Source organism: Ochotona princeps, chromosome 21 (genome assembly GCF_030435755.1).
Source record: "Ochotona princeps isolate mOchPri1 chromosome 21, mOchPri1.hap1, whole genome shotgun sequence".
NCBI lineage: Eukaryota > Metazoa > Chordata > Mammalia > Lagomorpha > Ochotonidae > Ochotona > Ochotona princeps.
Genome location: NC_080852.1, coordinates 20,842,036 through 20,866,881, shown reverse-complemented (window position 1 = coordinate 20,866,881; position 24,846 = coordinate 20,842,036). Strand labels below are relative to the sequence as shown.

General features: G+C 42.3%; 2 protein-coding genes across 2 annotated transcripts in view; both read right to left on the bottom strand.

The window, feature by feature from the left end:
- Positions 1–2,793: 2,793 nt before the first annotated feature.
- On the bottom strand, positions 2,794–9,837 carry ASB14 (ankyrin repeat and SOCS box containing 14). Its single transcript, XM_058679166.1, is given in 10 exon segments — positions 2,794–2,864; positions 2,867–2,971; positions 3,481–3,615; positions 3,790–4,343; positions 5,862–6,045; positions 6,141–6,219; positions 6,222–6,279; positions 6,677–6,730; positions 9,084–9,263; positions 9,744–9,837. Coding segments are annotated over 9 exon segments (1,359 nt in total). The 5' UTR covers positions 9,203–9,263; positions 9,744–9,837.
- A 1,088-nt stretch (positions 9,838–10,925) lies between these two features.
- The window catches only part of DNAH12 (dynein axonemal heavy chain 12), a 128,294-nt gene continuing 114,373 nt past the window's right edge, over positions 10,926–24,846 (bottom strand). The window contains exons 66-74 of the mRNA XM_058678477.1: positions 23,522–23,659; positions 22,045–22,278; positions 21,167–21,355; positions 18,971–19,074; positions 18,354–18,558; positions 15,044–15,181; positions 14,514–14,605; positions 13,063–13,130; positions 10,926–11,199 (exon numbers count right to left, since the gene is read on the bottom strand). Coding sequence (XP_058534460.1) covers positions 11,009–11,199; positions 13,063–13,130; positions 14,514–14,605; positions 15,044–15,181; positions 18,354–18,558; positions 18,971–19,074; positions 21,167–21,355; positions 22,045–22,278; positions 23,522–23,659 — 1,359 coding nt within the window. The 3' untranslated portion in view covers positions 10,926–11,008. The remainder of the gene's footprint in view (positions 11,200–13,062; positions 13,131–14,513; positions 14,606–15,043; positions 15,182–18,353; positions 18,559–18,970; positions 19,075–21,166; positions 21,356–22,044; positions 22,279–23,521; positions 23,660–24,846) is intronic.

Here is a 24,846-nt window from a genome sequence, read left to right as displayed (position 1 = left end):
TCTTACTGGAAGGTGATCAGCACTGGAAAGGAGCATGATTACAATTTAACTCTAGCCTGCTAACAAAGGATAGCACTTGGCTATGATGTAAAGGGTGCTGGAAGCTTTAGGGACGCAAGACAGACCTTAGTTCCTTTTTAGTTGTTTGCATATGAATTTCCCATACATCAGACCAAAATGTATTCCAATGCCAAATAAAGTTAAGTAGATAGAAGATGCAGCTTCTATTCGATTACCATTGAACTACTGGACTAAGCTCTCCTTTTTTGTTTATGAAGATGGCTGCCTGTGCGTTCCTGCCTACTGTTAAAGATGAGCTTGTTCTATTATCTGGGTGATTGGATTAAATTGGGGATGTCTTTTCCTGTCTCAACCTTAATGTGTTTTTAGAAATTACACAACTTTTAAAGAGCAATCAAGCTTGCCTAGTTCTGTACATTCTATCTATGTGAACAGTGCTTTTGTAACTATGGTAATGAAGTCAGGAAGCTGTCTTTTGCTTCTCCATTTTAGCATTCTAAAAAAACATGGTAACAAGGAGCTAAAGCTTTACCTTGAACAGATTGTTGTATCTGCCATGATTGAATTTTGAAATTAGGCTCCATAGTGTGGAGGAGATAAAGTTGTTTCCATTATGCCTTGGAAAAGGACAGTGAGATATACATGGCATCTGAGGTTTTACATAAGAACCACTTGAAATCATCTTAAATGATAGACCCTTACAACTAACATTGTAAAACCTTCTGCTACCTGAATAAAATGAAAATATTAATGTTGGTTTTGGTAACAGCCTCTTATCATTTAATTATACCAGTTGTAGCAAGCAAGCTCTTAATTTTTAGCAAGTTCGGTTTTACTTTGTTCATTAGTACATAAAAATTTAAAAGTTTCAAAACTGGAACCATATTATGCTTTTTAAAATACTGTGTGGTTGGTCATTTACTTCAGTTAATGAGAACTGGGGATGGAATTATAACTAATGTGCAACATTGTATTTTTGGTGATTTTGTAATGTAAGTGAATTAGTTAATTCTTAATTACACTATTAATAATGCAGTATACAACTAAAAATCATGCAACATTTTCCTTTAGATTGAATTTCAAGGACTCAACTTTGTGGAGAACTTATTTTTTCATTTTGTCAAAATAAGTATTTACTGATAATAAGACTTCAAAAAGTACATTTAGATTTTTAATGTATAATAAAGTCCATGAATTTTGTACAGTCTTTTGTATGAAACACTTGATATATACTTTCACCAGATAATTTTTAGTCTTTTATAAAAATGTTTGGATTTCTTAATTTGTTATGACACTATGATTACACATTTAACCCTATTGAAATTCTAACACTGGCTAAAATTAGTCCACACACTGGAAATAGTTGGTTACAGAAGCAAAGATATTTCAGTAATTAGCCTACATGTGTACTTACTACTGTTGGGTTCTGTTCTGGGAAATTTGTCTGAATTGAAGGGGCAGGTTCCTGTGCATGCCAGCTTAAGTTTTACTATGAATGTGTATTCAGCCAAGGTCTTTTCTCTTGAATTTCTTTCTCCTGAATTCTGCTTGGATTACCTACACACCTTCAGAAGATCCAGAATGTGGATAAAATTAATGTTAGAATTACATGATTTATCTGAGGGTATGTATACTGATAGACATGGTTTATTACTTAAGCACATAACATGCAATTTGACTTTTTTGAGTCTGTTTAGTGAAGAGGTCATCTGTTATTGTATTTCAAAGGCAGATCTTGCATGTGCTGGTTTATTTCCCAGTGTCTCCAACCAGGGGCCTGTATGTGGGTGGCTAACACCATCACCTGCTGACTTCCAGGATCACTTAAGCAGGAGGCTGGATTGGGAACTGGGTGGGAATTGAGCCAGGCACTCTGATGTGGGGTGTGGCAGCTTTAAGCCAATGGACCAAATACACACCCATGTAATCTCTTTAGCCACAAATCTACCTCAGAAATCATAGCTTCAGTTTTATTAATATGGATTGTTTTGCTAAACAAAAACTAAGCTTTATTACTTGCATTTTTTAGTCAGTAAGTCACTAGGCTGTAGCAAAAATGCACTTTTTTTTATTCTGTAAGTATGCCACTGCACTTTGTTTAGCCACATTCACATGTAGAAACCTGTACTGACAAGCAGCATGAACCACATAAAGATTTAACATCCTTATACAAAAATGCATGTAAGCACAGAATAACATTTTAAGCTAGTATCTTACAATTGCTGCCCATGAGTACTGCCCTGTCCATTATCAGACTGGGCTCAGTTCTAAAAGCATACGGTATCATTCATTTGAAAACACATGTAATTTCAATTTTAGCAGCCACATCAAGCATTAAATGGTAAGCATAACCAGGGCTGTCTGGGAAGAAGGGACACTCCTTTTCCTATGCATGAAGAAATTTCATTTGAAGGTTTCATGTCAATTAACTGAATTATCCTGGCTCTGTATCTGACTCTACAAATAGTATTAAACTATATTGCCATCAGGACAGCTGGCTTCCAGGGGTCAGCATCTATGATTTTGAGCATATAGAAATTCCTTTGTGTACTTAATAAAAGATCAATACAGAACTGGAGCAGGTGGATTTCAGTTCATTGACCTTTGGGTTTTGGCTTTTTATAGTCTTTAGAATGCTAGCCATTTATAGGTTGAAAGGCTAGGTGTAGAATAACGTCTTGGTGTGGACCACACTGAAATTTAACTTATGGGTGACTAGTATTTTAAGAAATACAGCTACGTAATTATACCTTTTCCTCTAGAATAGTTTGATTACCAGGATCCTGTCACAATTCCTTGTGCATAAAGGTCATACTCTTTGTAAAGGACATAGGCTTTTGACGATTGGGTAGTGGAAGAAATGACATGAAGACAGGGCATCGCAAGTGGAGACGTCCCATACACTTCCGGATCTTCAGGCGGCACAAGTGTTTTAGGGAGTGAGGATTTGCTAAAATGGAAGAAATAGGCACATTATCAGAAAGAACTTTGAGCAGATTTTTAGTGACCCTGGAACTTACTAAATATATCAAATGAGACTTTTTCTTTTGGTATACTTCAAGATCAGCACTCATGTGGAAATACAATAAAAGGAATTCTTGATTTGACAATGTGCTGCCGGCGAGAATTTGAGAAGTGTCATTTGATGCTCTCCACACATTTAGACCTTAGCCTTTTGTGCCCACCAAGTTATTTTGTAGTTCATAACTCTTGTGCCTAATATCTTGAAGTCACCATTTAGATGGATTGCAAAAGTATTACCACTTATATGTAATAAGTAGTTACCTAACATGCTATCTACTGGGAAATTATAATCATATGTTAAGTATAGATGTAAATAATATTTCAGGTAGGAATGGCATTTTTATTTAGGTCAAGCTTTTAACCAGAGGAGTGTTAAGCACACACAAACGAGAGTACAATTAGTATTTCAGTAAGTGTTTTCTACAGCAGAGATACTCAAGATAAAATGGATCTCTGACCAAAGACCCTGTTTTTGGAGCACAGCTTTTAACTTTGAACAAATCTGAATTTGTTCAACATAATTTGAATACATTGACTTCAAAATGTTACCCAGGGTGGTGCTTTGTAAAACTCCCCCAGCAGGGCTAGGCAGGGTCACATCACTGTTTGCTCAACTTTCTTTGCCTTTTATTTCTACCAGTATGTTTACTTGATCATAGAATTATTTTATCACATATTTGTTACACTAGAATCTTCCCCACCTCGAGTTTCCATTGCTGTAGGCCCAGGGTCAAGGATCATGACGTGGACTTACCATGGTGTCCTTGATAACTGTAGAGGTCCAGCCTTCAAAACTGTAGAAAGGATGCACTTTGTCACCATGAGGATAGTCGAAGCACAGCTCTGTATCGTACCCGTAATTGAGCAGCATCCTGAGCATAACTTCATCTTTCAGTGTGTATTGCAGTGCCGACGGGAAGTGCAGAGGGTTAACCCTGCAAAAGTAATTCACGTTGGCTCCATGCCTCAGCAGCAGAGTTAGCAGCTTGTAGGTGCCCAGTCGAAGGGCTATCTGGAGGCAGTTAACTGGGTCTTGATTAGGCAGGGCTCCTGCACTCAGAAGCAGCTTTACGGAAGAGAGGTCACCGTTTGATACCACAAAATACAAAGCTGACTTACTTTGATCATCATAATACTTGCAAATTTTCTGATCTAACATGAAATTCACATCAAATCCAGCCTGGATAAGAAGTTCCAGGCACTCGGGGTGCGCCCCTGCTGCTGTGCAGTGAACTGGACTGATCCCGCGCCACTTCATGGCAACAAGATTTGTAACTGGAATCAGCTTCTTTAGAGCGCTGGGAAAGTTCCAAAGTGCATTTCTTTTTTTTTTTTTTTTTTTTTTTAAGATTTATTTTATTACAAAGATATACAGAGAGAGGAGGAGAGCCAGAGAGGAAGATCTTCTGTCCGATGATTCACTCCCCAAGTGAGCTCCAACGGGCTGGTGCGCGCCGATCCGATCCGATCCGATCCGATCCGAAGCCGGGAAGCAGGAACCTCTTCCAGGTCTCCCACTCAGGTGCAGGGTCCCAGTGCTCTGGGCCGTCCTTGGGATTAGGCCCTGTTGGCTTGCTTTAAAGTAGTTAATTAAGGGCCCGGCAGCGTGGCCTAGCGGCTAAAGTCCTCACCTTGAAAGCCCCGGGATCCCATATGGGCGCCGGTTCTAATCCCGGCAGCTCCACTTCCCTTCCAGCTCCCTGCCTGTGGCCTGGGAAAACAGTTGAGGATGGCCCAGAGCATTGGGACACTGCACCCGCGTGGGAGACCTGGAAGAGGTTCCAGGTTCCCGGCTTCGGATTGGCGCGCACTGGCCGTTGCGGCTCACTGGGGGAGTGAATCATCAGACGGAAGATCTTCCTCTCTGTGTCTCCTTCTCTCTGTATATCTGACTTTGTAAGAAAATAAATAAATCTTTAAAAAAAAAACACAGTTAATTAACTTGGGAAGAGAAGAGAGAGATCTTCCATCTGCTGGTTCCCTCTCCAAATGTTTGACAGCCAGGAGTCTGGAACTCCATTCGCGTCTCCCTCTTAGGTGCCAGGGAGCCAAGTAAAGCTGGAATTGAAGGCAGAACCTGGACTTGAACTCTGACACACTGATAAAGGATTCTGGTGTCCCAAGTGCTGTTTTGACCTATTTGTCAAATTTCTTCCTTTCCCTCAGGCTTCTTTGGAACCCTTCAACCTACTCCCATGCCTCAGAATTATTATTATTGAGGAAGATCAATGTATGTGGTTTGCTTCCCCAAATGCCTGCAACAGCCACAAATCAGAAGCCTGGAACTTCATCTGGTGCTAGGGACTTAAGTACTTGGTGAGCTGTCATTTGTGATCTCACAGGGTGCACAGGAGTAGGAAGCTGGATTGAAACCCAAGTGGCTAGGACTCACCCAGGAACTTTCATGTGGGTTGCAGGTGTCCTGAACAGTGGTTTCAGGCCAGCCCTGGAAAAGCACCTTGATAGGCAGGTTCCCAGATGTAGGTGGGTGGGACCAATGTGACACCGCTGCCAGGAAACACAGCAAGCTATTGCTGGGACTCATGGGCACAGAGGAGGACTCAGGGTCACAAGCATCCCATATGGGTACTGGTTTGAGTCCCTGCTGCTCCACTTCCAGTCCAGCTTCTGCTAATGCACCTGGGAAAACAGTGGAAGATGGCCCAACTTTGGGATTTCTGTACCAATGTGGGAGAAACAGATTAAGTTCTTGGCTCCAGCCTAGCCCAGAGCTGACTATTGCAGTCATCTGGGGAGTGAACCAGCAGATGGAAGATCTCTTTCCCTCTTTCTGTAATACTTTCAAATAAGTAAATCATTTGAGAGATGGTATTCCTTTACCTGTGAGAAGTGGAGAATTGCCTTCAAAGTTCCTTGCGTTGGGATCGCAGCCATTGAGGAGGAGGAAACTGGTGTTTTCTATGAGGGAGCTGCTTACGGCCAGGAACAGCGGGGTCTCCCCAAGCTGGGTGGTTTGCTCCCACACGCTGGATTTTGAAGCTGAAATGCATGGAATGTCCCATGCAGGTTAAGACATGGAAACAAACCTCACAGACACGTCTCAGGAGCATCAACAGGAATCAAAGGCAGTTTGCCCTTCAGGGTTATTTCCAGAATGTTCTTATTTAGTTGCACCGTTGCCTTATGCAGAGGGGTCCATCCCATCCCATCCCATCGGTTTCCTCGAAAGCAGAGAGGTGCTGGGCCAGCCGTGACAATGCCTCTTCCTCACCTATTAGCAGGTCATAGGAGAACAGATTCACATTTGGGCACACATCCTGGGTGGTACACACCAATACCAAATGCTACCTGCACAGCCGGTGCCCGAGACAACCGAATTAACACTGCCTTTTACGAGAGGTACACGTACGTGTGGCTCAGGAAAGACAGATGACAGAACCTATCACCTGGCAATCCATAACCCCAGAGCCCCTGGTCATACCTCCCCATGCCCCATCCCCCAAGCTTGTCACAAACAGCTCTGTGTACACAGGATGCCAGGGCTTTTGCTAAATTGTGGCCTCCCCCGGAAGAAAACACTTTGCCCTGAGATCCTTGACAACCAGCTGTGGACCTAGGTGTCCTGAGCTCAGAGGGGAACGAGGATCTAGAATAGGAAGGGTACTTAACTGCCTCGATAGTCTCAACTATCTTCTGACACTCGGCGCTCAGCATGGAACGCAAGCTGTGTAGAGAAAGCACATTCGTGAATCCACAACCGAGGGCAGAACCAAGGTAGCTCATGGAAACCAAACGCAAGGTGGGGACAGGTAAGGGCTCTGAAACCAAAGGCAGCAGACATTTGCCAAGGACAAAACCTCCTGGGAAGGAACAGCCTAGATGCAACAGGTGGGATGCTAGCTGCTAGGTGGGAATCCTGGCAGTGATGTGGGGCCTTGCAAAGGTGTGAATCCTGGTGTTTATGTGAGGCCTCCTGTCATCCCAAACCTAAGTTCTCCCAGTGTGTTCCCTGTTCCCACCACTCCCAACATTCTCAAGTGAAGCGTTTCCCCACCCGTTTCCCCCGACTGGACCCCTTAGCTTCTTTTTTTTTTTTTTAAAGATTTATTTATTTACTTTTTTTATTACAAAGTCAGATATACAGAGAGGAGGAGAGACAGAGAGGAAGATCTTCCGTCCGATGATCCACTCCCCAAGTGAGCCGCAACGGCCGGTGCTGCGCTGATCCAAAGCCGGGAACCAGGAACCTCTTCCAGTTCTCCCACGCGGGTGCAGGGTCCCAAAGCTTTGGGCCGTCCTCGACTGCTTTCCCAGGCCACAAGCAGGGATCTGGATGGGAAGTGGAGCTGCCGGGACCAGAACCGGTGCCCACATGGGATCCCAGGGCTTTCAAGGTGAGGACTTTAGCCGCTAGGCCACTCCGTCGGGCCCAACCCCTTAGCTTCTTAAGGGCAAGGCTTGTGTGCCAGCCTGGAGGGAGCCCCACCCCCAGTGTTGGCTAAACTGAAGCCAGGGTGCAAGTCAAACAAAGGAGGTTGATGACCAGAGCCCATTAGATTTTTAATCTCATGGCTAATATAGCAAAGGATCAGACAGGCCCAATTTACTTATAAAACTTTACAGATGATCTGGGCCCGGCGGCGTGGCCTAGCAGCTACAGTCCTCACCTTGAAAGCCCCGGGATCCCATGTGGGCGCTGGTTCTAATCCCGGCAGCTCTACTTCCCATCCAGCTCCCTACTTGTGGCCTGGGAAAGCAGTTGAGGACGGCCCAATGCCTTGGGACACTGCACCCGCGTGGGAGACCTGGAAGAGGTTCCTGGTTCCCGCCATTGGATTGGCGCGCATCGGCCCGTTGCGGCTCACTTGGGGAGTGAAACATCGGATGGAAGATCTTCCTCTCTGTCTCTCCTCCTCTCTGTATATCCAGCTTTCCAATAACAATAAATCTTTTTTTTAAAAAAAAAAAACTTTACAGATTATCTTAGCGACTTCTCCTAAGTATAGAAAAGGTGTGTGGTAAAGAGCATGGACTTTGGAGTCAGACTGCCTTGCTCCTCACTTGCCAGCCTTGTGCCTCAGTTTCTGCATTCCTAACCGAGGATGAAAGCAGCACTCATGTTGGAGAGGGCTAAAGAGAAGGGACTTAAGTCACTTCATGTTTATGAAGTGCTTCAGTGTGTCACACACATAGTGCACACCCCAAGAGTGCTACATTAAAAAATGGTTTGATGAACTCTATTATCCCTATAATTGTAAAGCATCTTGGATTTGAAGAACATCTCTTCAGTTTCACCTTCAGCAGGAAAACAGAAGTCACCATTATAAGCAGACTGGGTTTACCACCCCAGAGAAAGCAATGGCAGCTACGGCAGGGAGCTGGGGTCCCTGAGCAGCCAGTGGTGTGTCAGCCCAAGGGCACGTGACTGGAGTGCCTGTATCAGCTGCCTGTATCAGCGCCCAAGCCACCAAGAACCCCTTGTCCTTCTCTGCTCTTTAAAGACACAACACTGGGCTCGGCAGTGTGGCCTGGTGGCTAAGGTCCTCGCCTTGATCCCATATGGCCGCTGGTTCTAATCCCGGCAGCTCCACTTCCTCTCTCTCTTCCTCTCAGTATATCTGACTTTGTAATAAAAATAAAATAAAATATTAAAAAAAAAAAAAAGACACAACACTGAGTCCACACCTCCCAGAGGGCTAGGTCTCTCCTGGGTTTATCTTTCTATAGTTGCCCCCATGATCTGAGTCAATGAGAGCTCCTTGGGCCCCAGCCCCACCTCCTGAACAGAGGCCGCAGACAGCTCTGTGTGACTGGGCTGGATTCATGTGTGTCTCCTGCTCCCCAAAGCCAACATGTGCTCAAGTTCTTTGCTAGCCCCTGCTTCTCCTTTCCCCTTCTTCCTAGAAACTTCTTCTAAGTTGTTTTTAAAGATAGCTACACTGTAGTTTGTAGTAGTTTTCTGACTGTCCTTCCCACCCCTTTCCTTGCTTTTGTCACATTAGAATGATGGTGGGAGGTGCGGCACAACCAGTCCTGTGGAATACCTAACAGGACACTGGCCAGGAGAAAGCCATTACCTGGCCTGCTCAGGTGCACGGTGTGGTCCTTGCCTGTAAGCATCCTGCAAACTCTGCTGAATGGTGAGCTGGGTGGCCAGGTCATCCTCCGTGTCCTCGTCGCCAGAGTGATTATCCATGAGGTGTGGACAGTCAGGATGGAAGACAAGAATTTTTCTGATGTGAAATAAGTGTCAGCTGCTGAAAATTACTAAAAAAAAAAAGATCTAGAAAGTTGATAGAATTTCTGAAACTAGAAAATGCAAAGTTCATTAAGCAGCATATTCATTTACATATTTTCCCTGTTTTAAACAGTTATCGGACTGCTGTAGATTGCACATACATAAGAGATGTTTCTCTGTGTTTCAAACTTATTCAGAAAACACAGCCTTTCACATAAGACTGAAGACCATGTCATTGTAACACTGGAAATGCTTGTACTTTTCACTTAACCAAAAAATCACCTTTCCCACACAGTTAAGCTGAAAATATTTTGTGACTTAGTAAACACTTAGATATTCTATAGTAAACACTTAGACATTCTATAGGAATAGAAGATCCTCACACTACCTCACAGAATAGAAACAGCAGTAGTAAAAAGCCAATGTGTTTTATTAGGCAATGTCTAGGGAGTTCTAAAAGAACATTTAGTGTTAGCAAAGGGTAGGATTGATCACATACCTTTCGCTGTGTTCTTTAGGACAGCACTGAAATTTTTGCTGCTAGGCATTTGCACATGTAAGCTTCAGGATTTTCATTTCTATTTAGGCTCTCCACTCCCCTGTAGGGCCATTCCATTAATAGCTCTACTATAAATACTTGATCATAAGACAGTCTGGCACATTCTCTCTTTTTTTCTACTTGTGGTCTAGCTGTTTGGAAACATGACCTCTTTCCTGCTAGATTCATTATTTTATGCCTGGAATAAAAAGCTTTTGCATGGAATTAGCTATAAAAAGAGAAGTCGTTCTGTTAAAAGCCACACACAGCCACTGAAAACTACAATCAACTATCCACTTAAAAGGCCCGGTTCATTTTGCTCCAATGGAATTATCAAAAGTAACTGTCCAACATTTCCAATTCAGGGGTAGTTGCACCTGCATTTTCTTGGGATTATGGAACGTGTGGAACTTGAAATGTTCTATAAGAACATTTCTATAAGAAAATGTAAGACACAAATGTCCTTGGAATTCTAAGAAAGGTAGTAATTCTACACAGGCAAACAAAATTAAGTGAAGTTTTGTTTTGCTGAAATATTTAAAAATGTTTAATGTACACTAGTTAGGAGTGTACACTAAGAGATGGTACTATTAAAACGGATGCAGGGGCCACCTTACATTTCTAATTAACAACAACAACAAAAAAATAAAAGGTCTTGAGGCTCCTTTCCTTCTCAAGGGGGTACTATCAGAAACAGAATCAATGTTTTTACCATACGAACATACGATTCTGTAACTGTTTTAATAGTTTCCTAATTTACAATTTCTTTGAGTTTGAAATGCTTAAAGACAGTCACTTCAGACAGTGCAGTGGAAAGCAAACTATCGCTGAAGTTGAAGGAAGCAATGACTTAGTGCCCACGAAAGAGATGGTCTGTTAGAATTTATCATTTCATCGCACAAAGTTCCCATATATATGAGAAGCATGTATATTACATGTACATGTAAAATTTTGAAAAGCAAAAACTTGAAAAGTTTTTCAAATGCTTTCAAGGAAGCCTTCCTTTTCACACTTCCCTTCTACAGGCATCTGTGACCTCTGAGTCCATTCAGAAGGTTCCATTCAAATCAACAGTGGCAAACCAGGGAAGAGAACCATACAAAGACCAACCCCAAAAACCACAAGAAAACAATGCCAAGGGACTTGATTTTATAAAACATGTATTTAAAACGAGTGAAGACAGTGGTTTCCTTTACTCTCACAAATGTTTTCTAAACGTGTCCCAGTTAATCGTCCAACTGGCAAAGCAAAGCAACCCCACGCTTGATCCAGTGATGGATAGGCTGGTCTGTTTCTAATGACATTGCAATGACAAAGTTAGTGGAATGTCCTGTCGTGGAAAGAGTTCCTTTCCGTTCACTTGTTTTGTAGAGGGGACAGACATAGGCGTTTGACTTCACAATTTCAGACTTTCGAGCTTGAAAGAGAAGGAAATTCATCTGTTAAAAACAAAAGCTGTCACCGGCACTACCAGAACAGCATATATGTGTAATGGTCAGTAGTGAATTTAAGGTCTTAATTATAATACTTAAAGATTTATAAAGTGTGTGTGTGTTTTAAATTATAGCTGAGAAACAAGGCATATTATTTTATATGGTATATGATTTTAGGTCTACAAGTCAAATCCCCTTAGCAGCCATGAAGAAACTCAAGAGGATGTGCCAGGCAAAGAGAGTGAAGACAGGAGAAGCTAGGGAAGAAAGGGGGAAAAGGCAATGGAGAAGGCGCAGAGGAAAAACAGTTGCTTGGACCTCTAATGTAAGAAATCCATAAATTAGAAGCCAAAGTTTCCATTTGTTTTTGGATCATTAACAGGAAAAACATTAAATCTTACCAACTCGGAAAGGATCTACATTTAATTCCTGAAATGCCAAATGTGAGATGTTGGGAGCTAAAGCCACATTTCTGGTAGTGACAGTTGACCCACATTAGTGATGAAAATATTTGACAGGCTGGGTGCTGATTTACAAATGCTTTCATTTATTGTTATTGAAGAATTGAAAAAATAGAAGATTGAGCCATATACATATATATTTATATATATATATTATATTAATGGGCCTAATTATCTCAGAGTGATGGGAAAATGATGGCAGAGGAAGTAGTGTACAAGTGGCTTCTCCAAGGAGTTACACTGGCTTTGACCCCACATGGCTTGTCCTGCTCATGCCTGAGGCTCCTAGGATTTCCAATGGCCAGAGAATGTTGATGATTATCTGGAGACTCCTGAGCCTCTCTGTGCCTGTGAGTGGTATGCAAGGCCATGCAGGATCAAAATATGGATGAGCAAATGCAGCATCTTGGAAATACCCGCAGAGATGTAGGGCACAGGCCTGGCACAATAGCTCAATTGGCTAATCCTCTGCTTATAAGAGCCAGGATCCCATATGGGTGCCAGTTCGTATCCTGGCTGCTCCACTTTCCATCCAGCTCCCTGCCTGTGCCCTGGGAGGGCAGCAGAGGATGGCCCAAAGCCTTGGGACCTGCACCCACGTGGGAGACCCACACGAAGCTCCTGGCTTCGGGTCAACTCAGCTGTGGCAGTTGTAGCCTTTTGGGGAGTGAAGCAGTGGATGGATGATCTTTCTGTCTCTCCTCTCTCTAAATCTGCCTTCCAATAAAAATAAAATCTTAAAAAAAAAAAAGGTAGTGTCAGGTAGGAGTAGAGACCACAAAGATCCATTCCAGGGCAGCATTTAGCACAGAGGCAAAGAAGCCAATTGGAAGGCTCTGCTTCCAATTCCAGCTTCTTGCTAATGTGCACCCTGGGTGGGTGGGGCAGGCAGGCAGCAAGTGATGGTGGAAGTACTTGAAGTCCTGCCATCTACTTAGCAGACCCCAAATTCCTAACGTCTGACTGACTGTAGCCTGGCCCAACCCTACCATTGTGAGGACATGGTAAGTGACCCGGCAGGTGGAAGACCTGTGTCTATCTCTGTTTCTGTCCTCTTTCAAGTAAGTAGTATTTTTTTTTTACCAGAAAATTATACATCTCATGGGCTAAGAACATAAACAATCAAAATGAGTCTCTTAAGTTATATGTATGTGTATATATAGTATATATATGTGTACATATGTAGTACATGTAGTATGTATATGTATACACACACATTACACTGAAAAAGGGAGAACAATATAGTTCCAATATAAATATTCCACTACTGCTTATAATGGAGCTGAATCCTAAAGGTTTTAGCAAAAACTTATTAGGAAGGGCAGCTAAGAATGCCAATATTCCCCCCCCCCAAATTTGCAGAAGTTTTGTTGAAAGTATATTTACTTGGTTTTATCCATATGATGGGCATCAGGTCAAACAGAAGTTTGGGATATTGTTCAGCAAGCAATCCACTGGGGAGAGAAATTGAGAAACGTTAGAAATAACTTATTGAATTCATTCCTTAGCACAGACTGCTACTTACATGCTGGCTTTTAATAAGAGATGACCAGAAATATGCAGGAAAAATGAAACAGCTACACTGAGGGGAAGAAAAAAAAATGACAGCAGGTCAAGTGGAAAGCAGTGGACACGGGCGGGTGCTGGCCAGGTCTCCAGTACTGTCCGTTAGGGAGACACTGCACCAGCACCTGGGATGCTGTCCCCATTCCTGTTATTTCACAGGTAAAGGCTGGAGACTCAGAGACATGAGTACTTTTCAAACACAGAGATGCTGATCTAGAAAATCCATTTTCTAAGGACACAGCAACACAAGAGAAAGCTACTGGCCAAAATCTTTGGTAAATAAACAAAATAACAACATACTAGAAAAGCAAATCTGTGTCTACTTTTATTTGTCATGGTGCTGGAAGTCCCAGCTAGAAGAATTACGCAAGAGAAATACATAAAAAAAAAAAAAAAGAAATACATAAAAGGCATCCGAATTGTAAAGGAGGAAAATTGTGCTGGTTTGCAGTGACATGTTATATATAGAAAATCCCAAAGACTCCATCAAAAACTATTGAACAAAGTTTTAACACACATCATTAACATACAAAGATAAATAGCATCATCACACATCAATATCAAATTACCTAAGAAAGAGATTGAGTAAGCAATTCAATTTCCAATTACTATAAAATGAAAAAAACCTACATAGGAAGAAATTTAATCAAAGAGGTGACAAATCTCTATAATGAAGACCATAAAATACTGACTAAATAAACTGAAAATACAAAGAAATGGAAAGACATACTGTGTTCACGGACTGGAAGAATCAATATAATGTCCCAAGTGATTTATAGACACAATCATTATCAGAATGCCAAAGACATCTTTCACAGAACTAGAAAAACACTGCTGATCCAAGGCAGATGTGGGCTGAGCAGACATCTGTCCTCCCCAGTTAACTGCAGCACCACCCACAACAGCCAAGATGGAAGCAGGCTAAGCATCCATCCCCCGAGGACTAAGGAAAATGTGGTACATACACGCAGTGGGATACTGCTCAGCTACTGTGAGATGGTCTACAAATTACAAAATGGAAGGCACTGGTTATAAAACAAGAGCAGAAAGGTAAGTTCAGCTAACTTTCCTACGAACAACAACAAAGCCACTGAAATAAAACTTGTTCAGTTCCTAAAGATAATTATTAATGGTTTACTTAAAAAAAAAATTCCTGGTATTATTTGTTTCTTAAAAAAGGCCATTTGGCTAGGAAAAAAAAAAGTAACAACAAGAAGATGACTGATGCTTTCTTGATAGTTGCCCGGGGTGTTGTGGTTCAAACTACTGACCTTTCTCTGTCCCAGCGTGCCCCATCCAGATACAATCCGTGGATGTAGACGCCATCTTCTGGCGCTGTGTCAGATTCATCCACAGGAATAACCTAAGGGGAGAGGCACACACTGGTTAGGATCTCCTCCCGAGGCAAGTTAGGCCTTCGGAAGAAAACTGCTAAGTCAGCGGAACGCGTTTAGGGCAACTCTACCGTACAACAGCTTTTGAAACTAATTTTTTACATCCAGAGTATGTACAGATGTATTATCACGCTTAGCTATTCTATCAGGTTTTGCTGCACTTCATAAGAATTTTTATCAAGCAGAACATTTAGGATTATCTGAGTGGATTATGGAAATACATGAAAGTTCTGTGCTGGGATACCAAGACATATGACATGCTTGTTTTTTTTCAAGGAACACAAAGAAGGAAAACAAGTAAAACGCACTTACAATGGGTTATAATATTTATATTCTGCATGCCTGCCTTGCTTAAACACAAGACTGTGATGAAGTCATTTACTGTTAAGTGTAAGGAGTTACTCTACCTCAAATTCAAATCCGAGTAAATCAATCGGGATTGTGTATTTTCGGGCGTAATTCTGCATGGCTCCCGTTAAAAAAGCTTGGGTGAAAAAGAAACCCGACAACCAGAACACACAAGGTTTTCCTGAATCATGCCAGACCTGGAAAGGGAAAAGTAACATTCAGGATGGCCAGTTTCTGACGTGTGCAGGTGTCATCTGACATATGTTCCTCAATTCTGGTTCCTGCGGGGGTTGCCCACAGTTCTCCCCCAAGAGTCTCTTTCCTGTCATCTCACAGCCCAGCTTAAACCCCACCCCTCCGCAGATATGCTCCCTTTTCAGTTCATCTTTGTGGAAAATTCAAAATAACTAGAATGAGTCATAGCATGAAAGATTGCTCTTCTGCAAAAAGTCTAATGTAAGTTGTTCAGGGATTTAGTGCATGCCATTTCCTACTCCAAAGCAACCAGCTGTAGCCATCTTACCCATTCTCTGATGACAGCTATCACGTGTCGGCGCCAGGGCCTCAGCCCCTTGTCTGCATGTCTGTTGCTCTTTCCAACCCAGAGCCTCAGGGTCTTCTATCTCCATCTCCATGTACTGTCTTGGCTTCTTCCCTTACTCTTCTCAATTTATCTAGAACCAGGCTGCTGGCATTTATGTTGCCAGCATAGTGGTAATATCCAACTCTTTTGCAGAGACCCAACAAATTTAAGCCTAAACTTTTTAGTGTGCTATTCAAGATACTTCACCATCTGATCCCAAACCGTATTTTCAGCTCTCATTGTCTCCCGATATTCAAGTATCCCCCCATTCTCATCAGACTTGACAATTCAGTGACGTCCTCCGTTCTGGGTGGACATCTATTGTTTTTGCTATCTTTGAGACATGGTATTACCCATCCTTCCCTCCAACCCCACTCTCTTCACCTCCTGGAATAGTCATGTGATTAGTGGTTGGCCAGCCATACCTCCAGTCACAGTGTTTCATCTAGGAATGGAGATGTGACCCAAGTAAAGCCAGAGCTGCATGCTGGGACTTGGAGGCCTGAGGCTGCACTCAGCGCTTTGAAGCTCTGTGGATGTGAGTTCATAGCTGTTTCTGTAACTGTGTGTCACAGAAGACCCAAGCGTGGAGTCCAACTCAAGCGAATCGAGCCAAAGGGTGATGCATAAGGAGCCAGGATCAGAACTAGACTTGTGCCTCAGCTCAAGTCCACCTGAACACACTTCAACCCCACGACTTCCCACCTAGAAAGGGAACCAACTCTGCTCTTGCTCGTCAGCATTCTTCCTCAGCCAGACATGACACAGTGTCGTCCACCCACACCTATGCAGCTGTCTAAGCCCTTTCCCTTTCTTTGCAGGGTCCCAAACCATTGTTTAGATCCAGCGCAAGCAGAACGTCCATGATCCCAACTCTGCTTTTTAATCACAGTGCACATGACAAGAAGCTTTGCACTGAGTGGGCTCTCAGCTCAGAAGTGTTGACTGAACACAGGAATCAGTGGATGGCACATTATCCCTCAGCAAGCAGCCTACTGGGGGAAGAAGCAGCTAACCAGGGAACAAACTATTGTTGTTACTGCTGCTGTTATCATGAGACAGGCCAGCAGCTATGAAAAAGGTCAAGAAAGAGATGGAGTGTGACAAGGGTGATGGCAAGGCAGGACCAGCGCCAAAAGGCAGAAAGAATACAGAAGGCAAGTGCATAGCCAACTCTGAGTAAGGCTTCATTTGGTGTGGCGCTGCACTGATGCCACGGTCAGCTCCCTGTACCACGTCTTGAATCAACCACCATCGATCAAGTGCATAGAACATGCCAGGGAGTCTGTTTAGCTCACTTGATATGCATCTCCTTCATTTAATCCGCAAATCCTGAGTGAGGAAGTGTTCTTACCATTTTATAGAGGAAGAAACAGGCAGATAAGGATAACTTGCTCAGTCCCCAAAATAGTATCTGATCCTGAATATATCCCAAGGTTTTAAACCAGTGTGTGAAAAATCAACATAAATGAAGGCAAAAGAGAGGGGAAACGCCATGAACTCTGTGTGTGTGTCTTCCTCCACAATTCCATCCACAAAATGATGGCATGTGGAGGGAAGGGGTGGAGGCTGAGTGATGGAGCTGGTGAACCAGGAAAACATCCCATCCCACTACCACCATCGCCTCGACCACCACACTCCTCTCAGCTTCTAAGATTGTGAGAAAGAAATGTTACTGTGTCATGGGACACAGGCTATGCAGGGGTAAAGGGTGAGAGAAGTGACAAAAGGATAGAAAATCAGACGGCCGATTTGCTTAGTGTATTCACTGGGAGGTGCAAGAGTCCAGGAGAAAGATGTTGAGAAAAATCAGGCAGCTTCTGCAGGGATCGGAGGGCGCTGGAGGTCAGGTATTCGGGATTCTGCTGGATGCCATTTCTTGCTTTTTAATACACACAGTCCACATAGGAAGCTACTGTATATAAAAAACTGGTCCCAAAGCCTGACAGGATGTAAATACACAATTGACGGGAGAAGCAAGTGCACACATCAAAAGCAGCACATGATCACTGACAATCAAAGCTCGGTCAAAACAAGACATGAGTGGCCACTCAGATCTGTAAAAATGTAAAAAGGACACAGGACAAAGTCTGACTCTCTGCATCCTCATCGCCACTTCAGGATTAGCTTCTACGGTGAAACCCACAGAGCTTTGTGTTAGAGGGCCTCTGGGTACTGAAAGGCCATATGCCCATGTGAATTCCCAAGAAATGCTTTTAGGAATTACTCCCTCCTCCGTTAATATCAACCGTGCCTGGGCAGGCCTGGGGAGGGAAGGGGGAAGTAGTGTCTGCCTCTTGTTTTCCTGTGGCCTGAACGTCTCCACACGTGTGTTCCTGTATATGTGTGTACATACATGTGCCTAGAGGGGATTTAAAAACCTTCACTTTTCCATTGTATTTAAGTGATAAGTGGCTTTGAGTTTTAAGATAATGGCCAATTTTATGTAAATCTAACACTCAAACACATTTGTAACTTACCCAGGGCACTAATTACAAGATAGCATTAAATTGTGGTTTCAGAAAAACAAAAACTTAGTATCTTCCAAACTATAAAATGTCACATAATACTTGGGTTTGGGCAGAGTGAAATTTAAATTTTATCCTCAGTACTTTGAAATATACATTTTCTCAGTATTCTAAAATATTGGCTAAATTTCCAGGATACTACTAATCACCTTTTTTCCAACTCTTGAGTGGCCACAGCCGATTAATCATTAACACCTTCCTTGTCAGCAACACCAACAATAACAATAATGGGCATGTATAAGCATAGCAATCTTTTACCTGTAAAAATTTTAGTCGGGCTAGGAAATCCGTGATGTAACTTCCTAGGGGCTTCAGACTTGGGTATGACCGCTTTGCCCATATTTCTGGAACCTTTCCAACAAGTAAGCTGCCAGACAGAGCCTCCAATGCAGAATCCATTACAACCACACCCTTAATTGCCTTTTCAAGGTCCCATAGAGTGTTCTGTATAGTTATAATTAAACTGCAATGGAAGAAATAATGTCATTTTCATATACATAACAATAAATGTTAATATCCAGATTCCCCAGAAAACTTAGCAGGAATCCCATTTACAGGTGGCCCAAAGTGTGGTCCCCATCCACTTGGTGATATGTGAAGTGATTTTAGCCCCTGTACCCACCTGGCTGACCAGGATGAAGCTCCTGGGCTCCCAGCTTCAGCCCAGCCCAGCTGTAAATGTCCAGGAAGAAGCTCCTGGCCATTGTGGCCGTTTGGAGAATTAACTAGCGGATGGAAGATCTCTCTGTCTCTTCCTTTCTATTTTACTCTGGCTTTCAACTAAACAAATTTGTTTTGGAAAGTAACACCACTATGCCTTTTTAAAAATGAGCTTTCATTAATTGCCTTCTAAGTCAGGGAATATAAATTCTTACTTGTTAAATCTTTCCATTTCTTGTACCAACACAGTATTCATGCTCTCTTTATATTTCACGGGATATTTCAGTAGAGCTAGTTCAATGTCAAAGTCATTTGGGAGCTAAAAGGAGAGATTTTGAAAATCACACATTACTCTCAGAACTGACAACTGGTTTTCTCAGCCATAATAACATCAACAGCCAACACCAGGATGTGATGATGTCCAATTACTGTGCTCACTGCTTTCCACACATTATCTCATTTAATTCCAACCATGCGATCTTAGGTGCCATACTTATTTCCATGTTATTGGTAAGGACCTTTAAGTAAAGAGATGTTAACTTACTGACCCGAAGGTACACAGCCAAAAAAGTGATCTGTGTCAGTGTAGGTCTTTGATTCTAAAGGCTTACATCTTTAATTACCATAGCACTTTGCAGAAAAAATAAACTGTTTGAAAGTATTATTTCCTTTTGTCCATTCACATTTTCCATTGACAAAACTATTCACCATGTCATAACTGTTTTAAATTTATTTCTATTATACAGTCAACAGGCTCCCAATAGCCTGGCTTATGCAATTATCATTTATTATCTGTATAAATGTAACAGGGTTCCACGGCACAGGGTGTGTTCCAGGCCACAGAGTGTCTGATTTCTGAGACATCTCAGTGTTGGCTGAGAGGTGATTAGGGGAGATTTAGGGAGTCTTAAGAATGCGGAATTCATACTCCCAAGGCAGCAAATTCCCAGGCAGGGAAGTTCTAGGCTGAGAAAGCTGACTGCTCAGAGTGCGCAGGTGATGGGCCCTAGAAGTACAAAAAACCCCCACAGATTTTCCAAGTCACACCAGTAGGGGGCATTACTCAAGTGCCCTTTGGCTCTGCACAACCTTCTTACCCATCAAGTCCCAAATATGTCTGATGGGTCCCTTGTTTGGCATCTTGCAAGAGCCACCATTTAGCCAAAGGCAAGATCCTTTCCCCACATAAATAAGCCACAGCAGCAGGGGGATCCCGGGTGACAGAAGGCACAGAGCAGAGGCCACAGCATGGGCATGGGAGTGGGGGCAGGCCAGGGCACTTTCCCCATGCTGCAGGCAGTGCAGCTCCCCTCTCCTGTCCAGTGCCCACATACAGGGCCCCAGCTTGCTTCGGAAGGAAGCTGGGAGGACTCATGCTTAGGAGTATAAACTTCCAGAAGTTCCTGGAATAGTTCTTGATTGAATTTAAGACTTACAGAACAAAGGCGAGACCTGAGAATGCCCTTCTACCTTAGTGGGGCTAAGTGCGGGGGCTGTTTTATCAACAGAAAAAAGCTGTAGCATCTGACTTCCTACTGCTTCCTCGCTTCACTTCATAAGATACGGATTAAAAACCATTCCCTTCTTGACTCAGTGAGTTTAGAACATTTCCTCCATTTTTTTTTTTAAGATTTATTTTATTTTTATTACAAAGTCAGATATACTGAGAGGAGGAGAGACAGAGAGGAAGTAGAGCTGCCGGGATTAGAACCAGCAGCCATATGGGATCAAGGCGAGGACCTTAGCCACTAGGCCACGCTGCCGAGCCCATTTCCTCCATTTTTAAAAGGCAGGTCCTTGGGGCCTGTGTTGTGGCTTGTCAGGCTAACTTTTCACCTTGTGGTGCTGGCATACCACATGGGTGCCAGTTCGTGCCCTGGATGCTCCACTTGCAACCCAGCTCTCTGCTTGTGCTGGAAAAGCAGTGGAAGATGGCCCAAGTGCTTGGGCCCCTGTGCCCGCATCAGAGACCTGTAGGAGGCTCTTGCTTCTTGGCTTCAGATCAGCTCAGCTCTGGCTGTTGTGACTATTTAGGAAGTGAACCAGTGAATAGAAGATCTTCTATCTCTGCACCCCTCTCTAAAAAATCTGCTTTTCAAATAGATAGTTTTCTTTTCTAATAGCCCCCTTACCTTTGACATAGAAATGTTAGTAAATCATGCATGTATTAGTCCAACCGCAACTGCAAGAACTTACTCTAAGGCAGGCATTTTGCCCCCTGCTTTCAATTCCTGATCTTTCTGACATCCTCCAGGGTCATGCCCTCTTACAAGGTTTGGAAGCAAATGCTTAGAGGGGTAACATCTCTCCAGGTCTTAATGCTGATGAGTGGAGTTTTCACATGGTCCTTCGGCACCATTTCCATCTTCACTCTACACAAGGCATGCCAGGCATTTTACGCCAAATGTTACCTTGTTGAGAATATCCCTGGTGATTTCCAGCAGAATCTGGTCGGTGCTTTCTGAAGACCCACTCTGTTTGGAGCCTCCCTGGGTCAGGAGCAGAGACTCGAAGAGGAGTTTGGTTTGTTGCAGGTCTTTGGAGATATCCACGTTGTCATGTAATCCAAACACCTCAGGATCCTGGGTGAATGGAAGTTTCTATGAGAAAACAGAGTGAACATGTTGCATGTTTTCACTGGAGACCAAACAGCATCAGGATATGCCACCCCCAAATAGGCCCTATGATATAAGGATGGTTTTTTTGAGTTGATGACGAATGAAGAATCTGCATACACAAAGTTTTCTTTACCTTTTTTTCATCTGCCCCAAAGCAGGGCAAAAAAAAATCCCCCTTCTCTTGTGCCAGGATGAGAAGAGCAACTCTTATCCAACTGGAGACCTGATACTAAATGAGGTCTGGTCACTTCTCTACAATTTATCACCCTTTGTTAAACTGGTATATAAACCCCCAAGAATAACTGCTTTTCTGGTTTTCATTTCTTGCCTACAAAAGAAATGTCCATAAAAACATTAACATAAATAAAAAATTGTATACCTTTCCTTGCTGTTCTTTTGCATCTGTCAGTTTAATGTACAGGCCCTAGCCACTCAACATAAGAGAATACATAGAGGAAAGGTTTTTAGTTCTCCCCTAAAATAGATGAATTCGAGGAACAGACATATGTAGACCAAAACCAAATGAACATCAAATAACAAAAGGTTCAAGCATTTCCAGTTTTCAGTATGTGCAAAACAAGATACTGAATGTTGGTGGAAACCATACCTTGTCTAAACACACACCCCTGGAGAAGTCGCACAGTCTAACCCTGTTTCGGGGCATCGGTTACCTTAATAAATTCAATATAGTCATCGTAAGTGCCTTTGGGAGGTGCGAAATAGTTTCCACTGGGAGAAAACTTATAATGAGGGTTTTCAATGATGTGCGAATTGTAGAAGTCAGCCAGCATGGTTAGCAGGAGCCGCCTGTCCCAGTCATCTGTCACTCTTCCTCCATAATTACACTCCCCTGTCAGGTAGGAGATGGCTTCGAATGGAATTGTGTCGTATTCATTCAGAAATAACTGAAACAAAGTGGAAATAACACAAGGAAAACCTTAAAATATTTCATTTTCATTTTTCAGATGACATTAAATATTCTCTATAACAAGGGTTGAAAGAATTATCCTATGGCTTATCACTGGGTAGCTGGGATTGTTGGTGTTTTTATTTTAAATCACTTTGCTTATCAGCTTCTCCCAACTTTTTTTTTTTCTAAAATAAATGAGTTGCTTCTCTCCTGAGCAAAATGCTGAGTAAGAAGATGACATGGAAATGACTGATTGTTTCTTGCTATGAGCTTGGACTAACTTTGTTTATGGAACCTGGTCCCCAGCTGGGGTCACTCTGGTTCCTGAGGAGACATCAGACAATGTAGGGAGAAGCCAGGTTAGGAATTGGGGCATGACTGGCATCGACGGGGTAGAGTTCTGGGAGGTTGCTGAGCTACGCACAGGGCAGCTGCCCACAGCAACAGTGCTACAGTGGAGAATCAGACATCAGGGCACATTCAGAATATGATGGAAACAAAACAAAACAAAAAACAAAAACAAACAAAACAAAAAACATACAAAAAGAATATGATGGAAACAAAGCAATCCCAAACTTCAGTGTCACACCTCATAACTCAGCTCCATCAATACATAACCGAATTTCTAGTTTGTTGTTATGATAATGATAGTAATAAAAGCTATTATTTACATAGATTTCACATTATCCTATTCATTTCCCAATAACTGCACAGCAAGGGCAGAGATGCTGCTCTCAGGGGACGTCCTGGAGGTCTCCTCCCCCCGAGCCAGCCTCTCCAGGAGTTTCTCAAACACACTTGAAATAAAATACTTCTCTACTTCAAGTAGATAGCCTGGCTCTGTGGTCTGATGGAGCGTTAAGACAGAACTTACTGGGTGGAAGGGGAGACTAGAGTTCAGAGAGAGGGACTATGTAATCCAGCAGGGAGGATGGCGCTGCAGCGAGAGGCGGCCAGGGTCCCTGAGGTCAGCACTGTTGTTTTGGCCAATCAGCCAATGCTGGAATTGATCCCTCCACTCCATCTCTGTTTTCCCTTATGGTGTAAGAGAGTTAGATTCAGACTTTTCTATTATTAGCAACAGAAAGAATCCAGATGGAGACACTACATTAAAAACCAGAACTTTTAATGACCACTGATCTCCAAGTCAGTGGTGATGCTGGGAGGCCTGGATCAGTTATTCTAAAGCAAAGAGACTTGCCTAGGGCTCGCTGGACAGTGATCCTTTCTCACTTTACCTGGAGCTGTTGGATACTGATGCGTAGATCTGATTCATTAAATCCATACGGAATGTTCCAACCAAGAGGACCAAATTTCTTTCTCTCTTGCACAAGAGCATGAAAAAAACAAACTCCAAACAGCAACTTCTCCCAGGCCTTGAACATAAAAATTATGCAACAAGGCAAAATTCTGATCAGATTTCCATTAGCAAAATGATTGCAAGCTTCTAAGATATCACTCATGAAACTATTTTGAAAAAGACAGCCATCAAATATTTAGCATAAAAGTATTACTCTCATTACTTCAAACTTCTAAAGTTAGTCAAACAACAATTGTATACTTTATTAAATTCAATGTGCCATTTTACCAAAGTAATAGCTAGTAATGCTTTGGAATTATTTATTTATAGGTATTTATAATTAATCCTGTAAATTATACTCACTGGCTTAAGTATTTACAACTATAAGTGCAGAACAATAATGGATTATGAAATGAATAAATTCCAGTACATAATCCTTAATTTTGTGACTTCCTATTTCGAGACCTTAAAATTTACTTTCTTTAAAAAGGTGTTTTTTTTGGGGGGGGGGTAAACACTTGGGACATTTTCTTCTGTTTTTGCAAGCAGGGAACTGGATCAGAAGTGGAGCAGTCAGGATTCAAACCAGCTCCCAAATGAGATGCCAGCGTCACAGGTGGTGGCTTACCCTGTTATGCTAAAATGCCAGTCCCAGGAGACTACTGTAATTTTACCTGTCCCCGGCATGCTCATATGTGTCACATATATGCCACACAGTCCCTTCACTAAATCTGTCTCACTATTCTGAGGGATGTTAACCAACTTGTTGAGGATTGCCAAATAAATTTCAAGTAAGCTATGTGGCATGCATTTCAAGTTAGATCATCTCAAATATACCTCCAAATCAGTGAAAAGCCATTTGTGGTTTTTAATGTGATGTACTGGCATACAATTTTTTAATATTAAAATTAAAGTATACTGATTATTCTGGAAATGGTGTACATACATCAAAGCATGTTTTAAACACACCAGGATGCATGCTTGGCAAACATTTAATAAAAGAAGGACCTTTTAACAATGAGAGCAATACCTAATTTATACATTATCCACATAGTTTATTTTTACATAGGTTTTGTGAAGGAGGGAAAGGTTTGGAAAATTGAATGTCAAATTTCCATGTCCATTCTGTTTTTGTTTTGTGCCTTATATCTAGGCTGATTTTGAGAGAACAAATTATTTGAAAATAGATTTCTACTCTTAAATTCTAATGAAAATGCTATTGGGCTTTGATTTATGATAAATTCACTGAATACATATTTATAT